The 12,393-nt window shown below is 40.0% G+C and overlaps 1 protein-coding gene across 2 annotated transcripts; it reads right to left on the bottom strand.

Moving 5' to 3' along the window:
- Positions 1-722: 722 nt before the first annotated feature.
- LOC139635243 (glucoside xylosyltransferase 1-like) lies at positions 723-12,094 on the bottom strand. Of its 2 annotated transcripts, none has more exons than XM_071502363.1 (7): positions 11,806-12,093; positions 9,737-9,950; positions 9,462-9,593; positions 8,881-9,132; positions 8,535-8,658; positions 8,179-8,351; positions 723-2,810 (listed from the first exon to the last, which is right to left on the bottom strand). In XM_071502363.1, the coding sequence occupies exons 1-7, from the start codon at positions 12,006-12,008 to the stop codon at positions 2,649-2,651; spliced, it is 1,260 nt and encodes a 419-aa protein (XP_071358464.1). In that variant the 5' UTR covers positions 12,009-12,093; the 3' UTR covers positions 723-2,648. The 2 variants fall into 2 exon arrangements, with proteins under 2 accessions (XP_071358464.1, XP_071358465.1); XM_071502364.1 differs by lacking the exon at positions 723-2,810 and adding an exon at positions 7,161-7,340 and having other exon boundaries at positions 11,806-12,094.
- Between the last annotated feature and the right edge of the window lie 299 nt (positions 12,095-12,393).

Consider the following 12,393-nt stretch of genomic DNA (forward strand, 5'->3'; position numbering starts at 1 on the left):
GCATTTAAGCACACAGGTCAATAAAGGTAATTGATAAGATCTCATAACGATATATAGTGATGAATGAAGGATACTTCTAGTCCAATAAATCAAACTAGCTCCAGAGCCATAAACAGATGGTTGTATCCCCCCACCTAATGGGAATAAGTATAAACTCATTCCCTGTAGTCAGAGCCATACAGCGTCACAGACAGGCATCTACATGGCAGCGTTATTGGTCCATCACTTATACTTTATGAGCACCCTAAGCTGAAGCAGAGATGGTGCTGCATCTCAGGTGGCCTGGTCATAGATTATTGGCAAGTCCATTGATCTGCCCAAGGAGGCGGTAGAAACATAACATCAATCTTCTTCAACTTAGATCATTTAAGAATTAACTAACAAAGATGCCTTATATTGGTAAAAAGAGAAAATTCTAATTAGATTTGTATTTGTATGTCTGATCCAAGCCTGTGTAAGTCCCCTGTTACAACATCTCAAAAGTAAATAATGTGAAAATTAAGGCAGTAATATTTATTCCAAATTCATAAATTGCTTAGTTTTTGGTTTATTTGAATGAGGTTTTCCTATAATACTTTGTTGATGATAACTGTCACTCTCCCTTCCTCAAAACAAATACTCATATTTTTCACACTTTCGATACTCATATCTCAAAAAAAGCACTAGTGGACATATGAAAAAATGCTACCCTCTGGTGGTAAAATATAACACAATGCTGTGCATATTTTACAAAACTGAAATGATCTTTATTGTAGAAAAAAAAGACACTGCAATTTCATTTTTAACAGTGACATATAAAAAAAAGGGAACATAATAATGTCACAGAGGATATCCTTACTTTACAACCATACCAACATACTGTAAACACAGTTATAACATTTATTTACAACATTTCAACCCTTAGTGTTCAAGATACATTCACTGGTTCAAAAACCATAATTAAAGTAATAAAACAAATACTTTGGCATCAGGAGAGAACTTGTAGCTTATTCACATGTTCAATAGAGTAATAGCATTTTTCTTCCTTTTGTATGCTTAATTATGTCAGCTATCAGAATTTTTTATCATGTCTGCGTGTCTACATTGACACAACACATCCTTTTAAAAAGGAGTAGACAGTATCATATTATCCAGCAATGCTTGTCAAACATGCATGTTAACTTCAAAGAAACAAAAACAAACATGTAACCTGTCATCACAAAAACAGATGGACATTGTACCACATTAAAATTGACCTTTCCTTTTTTTCCCCCCATAGGTCAAGGTAACCTGTAACATAAGATAACAAAAGAACAGACCAAATGTTTACACAGGCAAACAAGTTCTCTGATGGAGGTTTCACATGCTCCACCCATGCTACTGTAGAAATAAATGAAGAGCAATCCCGGAATTTATTTGCATAAGCACTTCGTACTGAAATAATAAAAATATCAGTTCACTGTCAATCTCTTAAATGACTGTTCTTCCATGTTGCTGAGTGGTTTCTGAGGGCTGAAAAAGTGGTCCAGCACATCCATCTCAAAAACAGGCCCAGCAGAAAACCTGTTGTCCAGTTCTAATATGGTTCGTCTCTTTTAATAAGAGTGTTTCACAAGGTTTAATAAATTCTCCAATATGGAAAGTCAAGAGTAGCTCTTCCTAACCTTTATAGATCTCTTGCACCTTCAGTTAGTAGCTAAAGGCTCTGAAGGAAGCAAATTATTATGAGGAAGACATGAGATGCTTTTTGGTTTAAATAAAATCTCTAGTTGTCACTAAAATACAAAAATGTTGTCACAAAAACACCAAGAAAAAAAACCTAAAAAAATCTATGTATACATTTGTAGCAAATTTCAGTGTGACTAAATTTAATATTTTGCTACAGGTGGCCCTCACTACATTTACAATAGACTTCAGACTAGAGGTGAACAGTTACTGGTCTCAGTCTCACACAACTCCAACTGAATTTTCAATTAGCACATGAAAAACCGTCAATTAGCACTGAAAAAATGTCAATATATTGCCAAAAAAAACCCACAAAAAAATAATTAAAAAAAACAAAAAAACACAAAAAACACTTTATGCTTGAGTGAAGTGGAAAATGTGACAAAGTGCAATTGAAACAAACTTAGCAAATAAATCATGACATACATGAAGCTTGTGGCTTAAATGTTCACTAGAGCTTCTGCAGCATTTAAGAGACAAAAAACGGTGGCGGACGTGAACATCAAATCTGGTAACAAATCTGCCAACATCTATTTTCTACTGACGAACCAACACCTCATATTTGCATAATGGTAATGGATGGAAACACATGAAGTCTCATTTTCTTTTGCTGATTTTCTTGAAATTCTGTTAAAATTTGTGGAACATTTGGACAGAAATCTCTCCAGTGGGCATTAAGCTACTGTTCACCAAAGTAATCAAAACTCATTCCAGTTACCAACTTTTGACCAAGCTTTAGTGGTGACCTTTTTTGTATCTCAGTCAAAAAACCCTGCCGTCCAAAGCAGACGAGCTTCAGTCTGCTTGTAAGATCAGAAGTTAAGAATTCAATGTCTTGCTGAAAAAACAGCAAGTATGAATCGTTAGCCACAATAAGCAGTGTTCCTTATCTTGGTAGCTGAGCTTGTAGAAATCCCATTGGCCTCTATTCCGTCTTCCTTTTGTCACCGTCCATGGGGAGACTTCCTGTTGATATTTGCCAGGCTGTGTGCCAGTTTCTTCGTGAAGAGTGCGTGGGATTTACCACAATAAGTATGTGTTGTCTTCAACAGTTCCTCTTCTAGAGGGTCCAACAAAGAAGTCACTGAGTCTGCGCCAAATGAGTACTGGAACGACAAAACAATTCGTTGGTTAGATTTGATGTGATGACTTGTTTTCAAAATTGCTCAGATGGTTGCTGTTAGTCTAAAGCATCAAGATGGTGAAAGCACACATACATTCGTAAATGAACTATAAAAACACTGTGGATCAAATACAGCAGCTGAATTTTGTCTACAACAGTCTGTCTCTGCTTTACTGGTTGTTAACTGTAGTGCGAATCATATCTACTTCCCTAAAGAATAAAACTCTACAGATGATACATTGTTTCTCAGATGTCTTTATTTTTTTGATTTAATTATGCACGTGATGCAAACTTAACATCCGTCTAACTGAGAGAGGGTTAATTGGTGCTTAGTGGACAGCTCTTCTCCCTCTGGTTCTGAAAGGAAAAGCTTTTTTCTGTTGCAGCAGGAAATCCTCATCCTGGAGAAGCACCTTTTTCTCTGACGTTCTATTGTCTTTTTCTTCTCCACAATATAAATGGCCTCCAGTTGGTAAGACTCTGCCTGGACTCTCAAAACCATGTGTTTAATAAACTGAATGAGGGTTTCAGTTTCTTAAGTGAATGATTTGAATGCTTACCACACCACTGCAAGCAGATGAGTGAGTGATTACCATCTTGCTCCAGGACACTGCAGTAGTAGTCATTCTTGCTGCTGAGACTTTTCTGGTGCAAGCAACACTAAACAACACTTTGTACACACAGATTTTGGTTCTGTGACCTTCATCTACAAGTTGCATGACTTTGTTCCACTAATGTCTGTGGTTCCTCTGCATGGCTGAACTAACAGGCTCCCACTGATGACAAAAGCAGATTTGAATTGGCCATTTACTGCTCCGTGTGTTGTGCTTACCAGGAGGGTAAACAAATTACAAAAAGGATTTTGATGCAGCACGCCATGAAACCAACATTTCAAAAATACATTTTTTAAAAATGTTGTTCTTGAACACATCTGCCATCTCCAGGGCTCTCCACAGATATTCTATGGGGTTAGGTCTGGGCTTTGGCTGTGCCACTCAGCTGCTAGACACTTGGTGCCTTGGATGTATTCTTGTGCTGTAAGGTAAAGGATAATGCATTGTTCAAGGACCTCACTGTATTTGGCTGCATTCATCTGTCTTGCCGGTAAGAAGCACCCCCATGTCATGATGCTGCCACCACCATGATTCACTGTTGGGATGGCATTAGCCAGGCAGTAAAATACGCCTTGGGTGATCCAATCACAAGTGGACATCTTGTCAGTTCACACCTTGGAATTGTCTCCATGTGTCTTGAGTGAGCACTTGTGATGGAATCTCAATTACTTGCTGTAACAAACAAACAAACAAACAAACAAACAAACAAACAAACAAACAAACAAATCCATAATTTTTGTTTGCAAAAACCCAAACAAGACGGTGACTAGTGGGGGGCAGCTATGTGCTTCCCATTCCAAATGTGCCAGAAGTTGAAAGAAGAAATCAAACCAATACAGACTGGGTCTATTCATTGGTGCCTTCAGGACAAACCAAATCAACCAGAATGTTTGATGCACTCGCAATATATCTCTATGGGCTTTTTTCAGACCAGCTTACGCGATTTGATAACCAACTGAAAGAATATGAATGAAGAGTATGTAGTTCTGTTTACACAGAGGACCTCTGCATCCTAAAAAGAATGCTAACGTGGCCATATGTGCCCCAGTAGCTCAGACCGAATGTGGTCTGAGCTATGTCAATGCCAGGTCTGAGTGTTTCGAGTTCTGCCCAAAGGGTTAAATTTTTGTGTTATCAGATCAGAAAATCTTCCATTTTACAATTACTGAGGTCACTGTGCTTCTGGGAACACTCAAAGCTTTAGAGACAATTTTATACCCTTGCTCTGATCTATGACACAATCATATCACGGATGTCTACAGAGAGTTGCTTGGACTTCATGGCTTGGTTTTTGTCCTGACGTGTAGTGCAAATTGTGGAATATTAGCAGGTGTGTGCCCTCCCAATCTATGGCCAACAAGTTCAATTCGTAATGGGTGTTTTTACCACCTCTCAAGGATAATTAAAGGAAACAGGATGCACCTGACCACAATTTGGAGTGCCACAAAAAAGGTCTGATTTATTTTGTCAATTGCAGATTTCAGTTGTTGTTTTTTAATAAATTTGCAAAAATATCTAAAAACATGTTTTCACTTTGTCATTATGGGCTGTTGAGTGAAGAATGATGAGCCTAAATAGCAGTTTTATCCATTTTATCTAAGTATATTAAAACCAAATATACTAAATTTAAATGAAAATATCTTATATATTGAGACATTTAGTAAAATGCAAATAAGGGTCTTTTGACAGTACAGAATGGACACTTGTACTAAAACAAGGTGTCATGCTGAATATAAAAGGTACCCTCATATGGTATGAGGTAGACTTTGTGTATCTATCCAGACTCATGTTTCCAAGTAAGATGATTTGTACGCTATAGCTCCCTGAGTCTTAGGAAAGCTGAAAAATGTGAGTGGTAGTAGCCCAAAGGTAGTAAGAGTATGCCTGGAAACTTACAATGAGCAGTTCAAATCTCAAACTAGTGTCAGAAGTCCCTTCAGGACTGCTCTCAACCCCCTACTGTCTCAGTGGAATTGATCAGACTCCCTCAGTAAGTAAGCAAAGTGGTGCTCTGGGCAGCATTTGGGCTTGGAAGATATCGTTCCCTGGATAAATTAAAAACTAAATCCGCAAGGCATGCTGAATTCAGATGGGGTTCTAAATCTAATCTGATCGGTCAGTCAGGCAAAACATAAAAGCAGTCCATGTTGTTGTTGGATTCAGTTTTATGCTATAGGCTTACCGTCCAGTGATAACTGGGGATTACAGAAGAAATTTCATGTCTTCCCAATAATGAAGGAGCCTTTACAATGCTCAGAGGAAATCAAAGGGGAATTACCATTTTTTATGCCAGCTCATTTGCTTGCAGTTGGGACCCTGATATTGGGTCACAAAGAGAATGGTGTTTTTATGAGCACGTGCTTGCGCGCGCACACACACACACACACACACACACACACCCCCACCCACTGGTCATAAAGTTGCATTTACAGTTGGTGTATTGATTTTGTGGGGCTGATGGGGCGCTGTTGGTGTGCAGACTCTAACTCTAAATGTACCATCAGCTGTAAAATTTAACTGCTGCTTCCTGGGCTCAGCTTTTTGCAGTTCAGAGAGGGAGGAGATGCTTTATGACGGACAGACTGCTGTGGTCTGCTTGAGACACAGACAGGCAGAAAGACAGGGAGGAGCACTGCTGATTCTATTCCACTTTCTTTTCAGGAGGATACAGGGCATGGACACTGATTTTCATTAGTCACCACTTTATTAGGGACATCGTCTGCTTGACAAAAGTAGACTAATTTTAAAGCTACATTGATTATTTGTTAAGAATACATAAGTTTTGTAAATCCACACTTGCATGCAACACGTTTTAGCCTCTTCAAAGTAATGTGATATGTTACGAAGTGCTGTCCCATTCTTCTTTATACAATTTTGAGCCCTTGCAGCCTTTCATACTCAATCACTTACTCCTTAGTGTTTCCTGCCTCAAAGTCCTCACCTGACGGGTTCACCTGACTACACACCTGCTCCACATTAGCAATCAGCCCCAGTATATGTTTGCACTTTAAGCAGTAGTCTCCATTTTGCCAGACTGTTGCCTCAGCTTTTCTGAAACTTCTTATTTCATTATGCCTCCCTGTGTGACCTTTTCATTTTGTCTGCTTTCTGTGGAAGTGTTGTGCTTATGCACACTTTCATATTAGATGAAGAACAGTTTAAGAAAATTGAGTAAAAGAACACAAAGTAGACTTCTTTGCTATTTTATTTTTGTCGTATGAGTTTGCAATTGAGCCCTCTATTCTGTGCCAGTTTTCTAAGCCCTCACACTTTTACTGAGCTTCCAGTGTAGTCCTGTCCTTTGAAAACCCTACACAGATAGCCTGAGGTTCTGCTGCAGATGAACAAGCTGAAAAGGATGAAATTGTCTGTCCAGTAAGATTAAACGCTCACAGGATCAATCTATACTCCTCCATCCTCTTGGCAAACCAGACTTAATCACATATCTATTAAAGTATCAATACCTACATATACTATTGAAAATAATGTGTTGTCATGCATGTTATGGCCTTTGTGTTGGGGTTTCAGGCTTTCAAGCTGCCAGCATGTTCAGTGCAGGTACATGTGTCGACATCCAGAATTGATCCTGTCGTATAAAGCCACAGTCTTAACTGCAGGCCATAGAAAAAGGTATGGATCAGCTATCGCCCTGATCTATGGTCAATAGTTTAATAGGAAAGCAATGAGACGGCGAACATTCATAGCTTCATTAAGCAAATGCCACTCCTGTCGTCAATATCATTACACTGCTGGTAAACAACACATAAAGATCCTCATGGGGGAAATTAGAGCTCACTCCAGCCTTCTGCCCTTGGTGGAGTTTTGTGTGTTTCAGTGTAGACGATCTGATGTCCCCAACACTTAAGTTCTTAAGGGTCAGCGCCAATCCAAAATCTCATCTAGGACGGTAAAAAAAACAGGGCAATGGAGGAGAGCAGGAGTGTCACTGGGGTTATAAAAGGTTGTCTCCCATCAGATGTTGCACTAAATTACACCTTCAACACTTTGAAAAGGCTCAACATACTTTGTTTAACCTTCATGTACCCAAGAGACATTAACTGGGTGCAATCGCTTCTTTCAGTCCCTTTTTTAAGTAGGATGGCGGTTATAGGAAAAACATAAAGGAACCTTACCGACCTTACTTGTGAGGAAAGGAAAATGATGATGCAATAAAGTGGAGTCGTAACAAGAAAGCATTTCCAGTCAAAAGAGTTACACCCTCTACTTGTGATGGACTGTAATATTAATCTTCCCCCTTCTATCATCAATATCTGCCTGTATAATTGCTGTGGGTTGTTGAACATAAAAGTCAGGAACAAAGCCTTTTGAAGCTTTAAATTCAGAGGGGCAGACACTAAAACTGCCTTTTTTTTCCCCAGTTAAAATTTCAGATTATTGACATTTTTGGTTATTAAATTTGATCAGACATGCTTCACATCCCTTCACTTAGTCTCAATAATAAAAACAAAAAATAACAAGCTGCCAAGAAATGCAAGAATATCAAAAGCTTTGCACAAGCAAAAAATGGAAAAACAAACTATAAAAAGTTAGTAATGGAAGTGCAGTTTTATGAACGGTGATTCATTTCTGCTCTGTCCAATCCATATCCTGGCTGAACATGGACAAATGTTCAGGAGAAAATTAGAGGTTTATAACGCATGTTGAATTCACTGGGAGTAAATATGGGTACAGCGCACTCAAAGCTTCACTAACACAAACACCCCAAGGCATGCCCACCTTTCGTATGGCCTCGTAAACAGCTCTGAAGGCAGGCTGCTTGTGGTCGTGGTAAACCCCTCTGTTTCCATGCAGTATGTAGATGCCATCCTCCTCAGCTGAAGCACAGTTACTGCCATAGATACAATGATCTGGACGATAGTTCCACTGGCACGGAAACTCCAGTAACGTCTCTGGGAATGGAAATGCACACAAACACTTGCATTAATGAATCAGTGCAACACAGCAGGCATGCAGCAGACTTTCACAAGTATCATATGCAGATGTCAAGCATTAAAGCATATATCTGAACTATCAATAGTAATTCCTCTTTAATTTTTCAATCTGGGGCTCAGTGTTTTGTTTGGGCTTCTTACCAGGGTTGTGATGGAAAATTATATTGAGAAGATCCTGGTCCCCCCAGGTTATGTTGAGTTTGTATTTCTGGAGTAGAGGCATCAACAGCTCCTCCCAACGCAACCCCACAGACGTCATGTCATTCTGTCAGCACACATAAATATTAATAACAGTCAAGTAACACTTTCTTTACAGTGTGCAGATATTATAGTGTTTAAGTGTTGGGGGCTTCACTTTGCAACAGGAGCCTTGGTGCACGTACAACTGCAGCAGGAGGAGGACATCTTGTGGCCAATAGAGGTGGTACACTAATACACTAAACCAAACATCAGCAACTAGAGATGTGTCTTCACCGTTTAGCCCTACCTTAAAGAACATGTTCCTCATCCTCGTCATGTTCATGAGCATGACCCCTGAATTGATGCCTGTCTTGCCGTAGAAGGGGTGGCGGGCAAAGCGGCTGTACCAGGCAATGCGGGGCTCCTCGTGCTCAGGGGCCATGGCTGCCAGCTGAGAGGAATTAAAGCGAGACAGGAATGCCCACAGTTGGTCTACGGGCTGCAGGAAGAGGATGTCTGAGTCGACATACACAATCGAGTCAATGTCCTTTAGGATTAGCTGCATAGATAGAAAAAGACACAAGACAGAAAACTTAAAATATGGAAATAAGCTCTCATTGTGTTGAATGGTGGCTACTATTGGTATGTTCTACTCAGGTTTTACAAAGGGAATTAACTCAAAGTAACAGAATATTACACATCCTCCATATAAGGGTGAAGTTCAGTAATCTGGAAACAGTACATTTCATCCAATCCCAATCGTATTGGATGATTGTAACATTTTCTAATCCAGGCCTTGATTTGTAGTTTAAAAATGAATAAACAAATTGAATAATTGAAAAGACCTAATCAAGTAAGCATTTCCTCTCTGGTCTATATGAAACTCACAGGTAAAAAAAGCCTTTGAGAAGCGCAGGGTTTGAAGAGTTTCTTCCACTCGGCTGCGTTCTCACTGGGGAAGCTGATGGAGTAGAGTGTGTAGTTGAATCTAGAGTGAATAAAGCCAGGCCACGACTCCAGCTGGAACAAAGAACACATTAATTGCTACCAAGGATATAATAATACAATACGGGGCATGGTCAACACAAACTCAGGGCTATTCAGCAGCAAGCAATTTGCAGATCAGATTTCAGACTTAAATACTCCAAATACTTCCTACTCACAGCGTCCATGAAGCTAGCATGTAGTTGATCCTCAGCAAAGATGTGCAGGCAGAGGCGTTTGATGCTGAAAAGTACAGCAGACTTGATCATGGTGAGAGTCTCCTCCAGCCTCTCCCCACAGGCCACCACAGCCAGGTGCATGGGAGGCACAGGTCTGCTCTGAACGCTGCCACCACCACCAGCCTCCAGCTGACCTCGCTGACGCATGATGTACCTGAGAGGATGGAGAGCCAAACAGATCCTATAATAAGTGATGTAAAATTTTCTGAGTCATGCTTTTTTTTTTTTTTTTTTTTTTTTTTTTTTGCTGTAGGAAGCCTGTTAAGATCTTTTTAAATAAAGAGAATTCCATGGCACTCTGAGTAAAATGATGAACTTGTAATGCTGCAGAGGACAGCTATGCATTTTGACAAAAGGTGCAGTGGTGTGGGTGTCAGTCTCTCTTTATTATGACCCTTTAAACCAAAGGAAGCATGAGAATGAATTTAAAAAAAAAAAATAAAAAATTCAAGCTACCAGAGAATGTTTAACTTCAGCATTATACCAGTCACTGTACATATAGCAAAATATGGGTGGCTGACACGGTGAAGGAGATTTTCTTCACCTCCAGCGTTCCTCTTGTTTTCCTACGCCTCACTCACACTCTGAGAGTTCAGGCCAGAACAACCTTCAATGTTTCACTGTTAAGCTTCTATTATGACCGTTTGTATCTAGATGGAACCACAACTATCCTCCATAGCTGGGGTACCCAAAGTCTTATAGATAAGGAAGTAGAATGAAGGCATAAACTTAGGAAATATTGTTCAAATCTAGTTTCAAGGACGAGCTAAGTAGGTGCAAGGACGAGACACATGTAACATTAATTAGGTAGGAACGTGTGACGAGGCAGATTTTGGTGTTCAATAGCATCTTCACACATGAATGTTTTCAACCATAGTTTAGCCTTATTTAGAGTAAGGTGCGGTAAGGTGTTGCAACCATGTGATACCTGGGAATATATACCCGCTGTCAGACAAGACATCTTGCAGAAATTGGTGTGGCATTACTCTGATTCACATGCTGACTGTGTAATGCTCATCATTTTCTCCTTGGCGCTAAGCTTACAATAAATACTTCTGCCTAAGACATCTGAACTCCTGGTGACTGTCTTTTTCTCCAGCTCACAAAGATTTCCACCACAGACACATCCTTGAATCTGTCCCAAAAACTGGGAAACTGGTCGCACTGTTCAACCTTCCAGAAGCTAAAACTTTTTTTTACTATGCATTTACCAGAGTACATTTTCTGTCATGATTTACTCAGATCAGAATTTTGCTCTGTGACCGACCTCCTTTTGTCCTGATTTAAACCACAGCTGAAGTCCAATTTTTTTTCCATTTCTTATGTCATCGTAAACTCAGTTTTATGATCTGGACGTTCAGTCAGACAAAAGAAGCAACTTCAGGGATTTTTTCTTTTTTTCCTGACATTTTCATAAGTCGATCTATTCATGGAGAACCTGCTAAACTTAGTGGTAGTGTACCCTATGGAAATTCTTTCCTCCTATGGATCCAACCTACATCCACACTAACAGTGACCTGTGTCTCATCCTTTGAACTTTTGTTTGCAACTCCTACCATCTACCCTTCTCAAATCTTTGAATTTGGCGGAGTCAGGGGTGAAACACAAAGATGGGTACCCAACTGCATCATTCATCAAACACTTAATCACACATGATGGATGGTCATGTTGTTTTTCCTATCAAATTTACAATTAAAATTTGCCAAAATGTGGGGCTTGTTTGGCCTATGGGAGACTGTTGCTGTAAACTTTAATGACGTAGTGTATTAAATCAGTAATTACTAGCAGGAGGCCTGCGCACACCTGTCCATGTCTGGCGTCATTTCTGCCCTCACCCACAGAAAGTTATGGCTGAATGAAGTGTACTTCGTCAGTCACATTCCTACACATCACTAGTGCCGCAAAGGGCAGATATCCACCACCGAGTCCGTGCCTAACATGTGAAATGTATCTATTTCCAGTTGTACGCGGTTAAAGCAGCAAAAAAACACCTAAATATCCACCCTTACCTATTGTACCAGTGCGTGTTTTGGGGCCCGGTTTTGTCCACGGCCCCTCGACTGGCTCCGACCACTCTAGGTGGGATCAAAACCCTCCTTGCTCCGTTTCCACCGCCCGGTGCGTCCGAGTAAAACAGCTTACTGTAAACATACAAGCCCGAAAACACGGCAAACACCATGCACAGCAGCAGTGCACGAATGTAACGCCGCATTATGGAGTTTGTAAACGCAACTCGGAGCTAACGTCATGACACAAAAACTGGCATATAACACTAATTGTGAGGCCAGGCGTAATGCTAAGGCACTTCCGGTCAAAGTTTAGAAAATAAAACTCATTTGGGTTTAGCAGGCGTGTCAGCGACGCCCTCTCTCGACCACACCACGGCTCTGCAAGCATGTTTACCCACATTTACTTTTCGAGCTTTTGTGAACATACTTTAGTGGCCTGATGTAGCTGATATCTGTTTGCGTGTCTTCCCTCTATCTGCAGCACTGTGGGCTACTAGGTTATAATACAATGTAAGAAATCTGAAGAAACATATTTTTCTCAGAATGTTAAAATTAATAAAACATTATGCCTACACAGCTATGGCACTC

Source organism: Trachinotus anak, unplaced genomic scaffold (genome assembly GCF_046630095.1).
Source record: "Trachinotus anak isolate AG129_WGS33_773 ecotype Australia unplaced genomic scaffold, CSIRO_AGI_Tana_v1 ptg000018l, whole genome shotgun sequence".
NCBI classification, from domain to species: Eukaryota; Metazoa; Chordata; class Actinopteri; order Carangiformes; family Carangidae; genus Trachinotus; species Trachinotus anak.

What these genes read in the sequence shown, in the direction of transcription:
- LOC139635243 (XM_071502363.1), bottom strand. Translation starts at nt 12,008, where the DNA reads ATGCGGCGTTACATTCGTGCACTGCTGCTGTGCATGGTGTTTGCCGTG. An exon ending in CTCAAAGGCTTTTTTTACCT is followed by an intron (nt 9,133 to 9,461) that starts GTGAGTTTCATA and finishes CTATCTATGCAG; the next exon opens with CTAATCCTAAAGGACATTGA. An exon ending in AATTTTCCATCACAACCCTG is followed by an intron (nt 8,352 to 8,534) that starts GTAAGAAGCCCA and finishes TTCCATTCCCAG; the next exon opens with AGACGTTACTGGAGTTTCCG.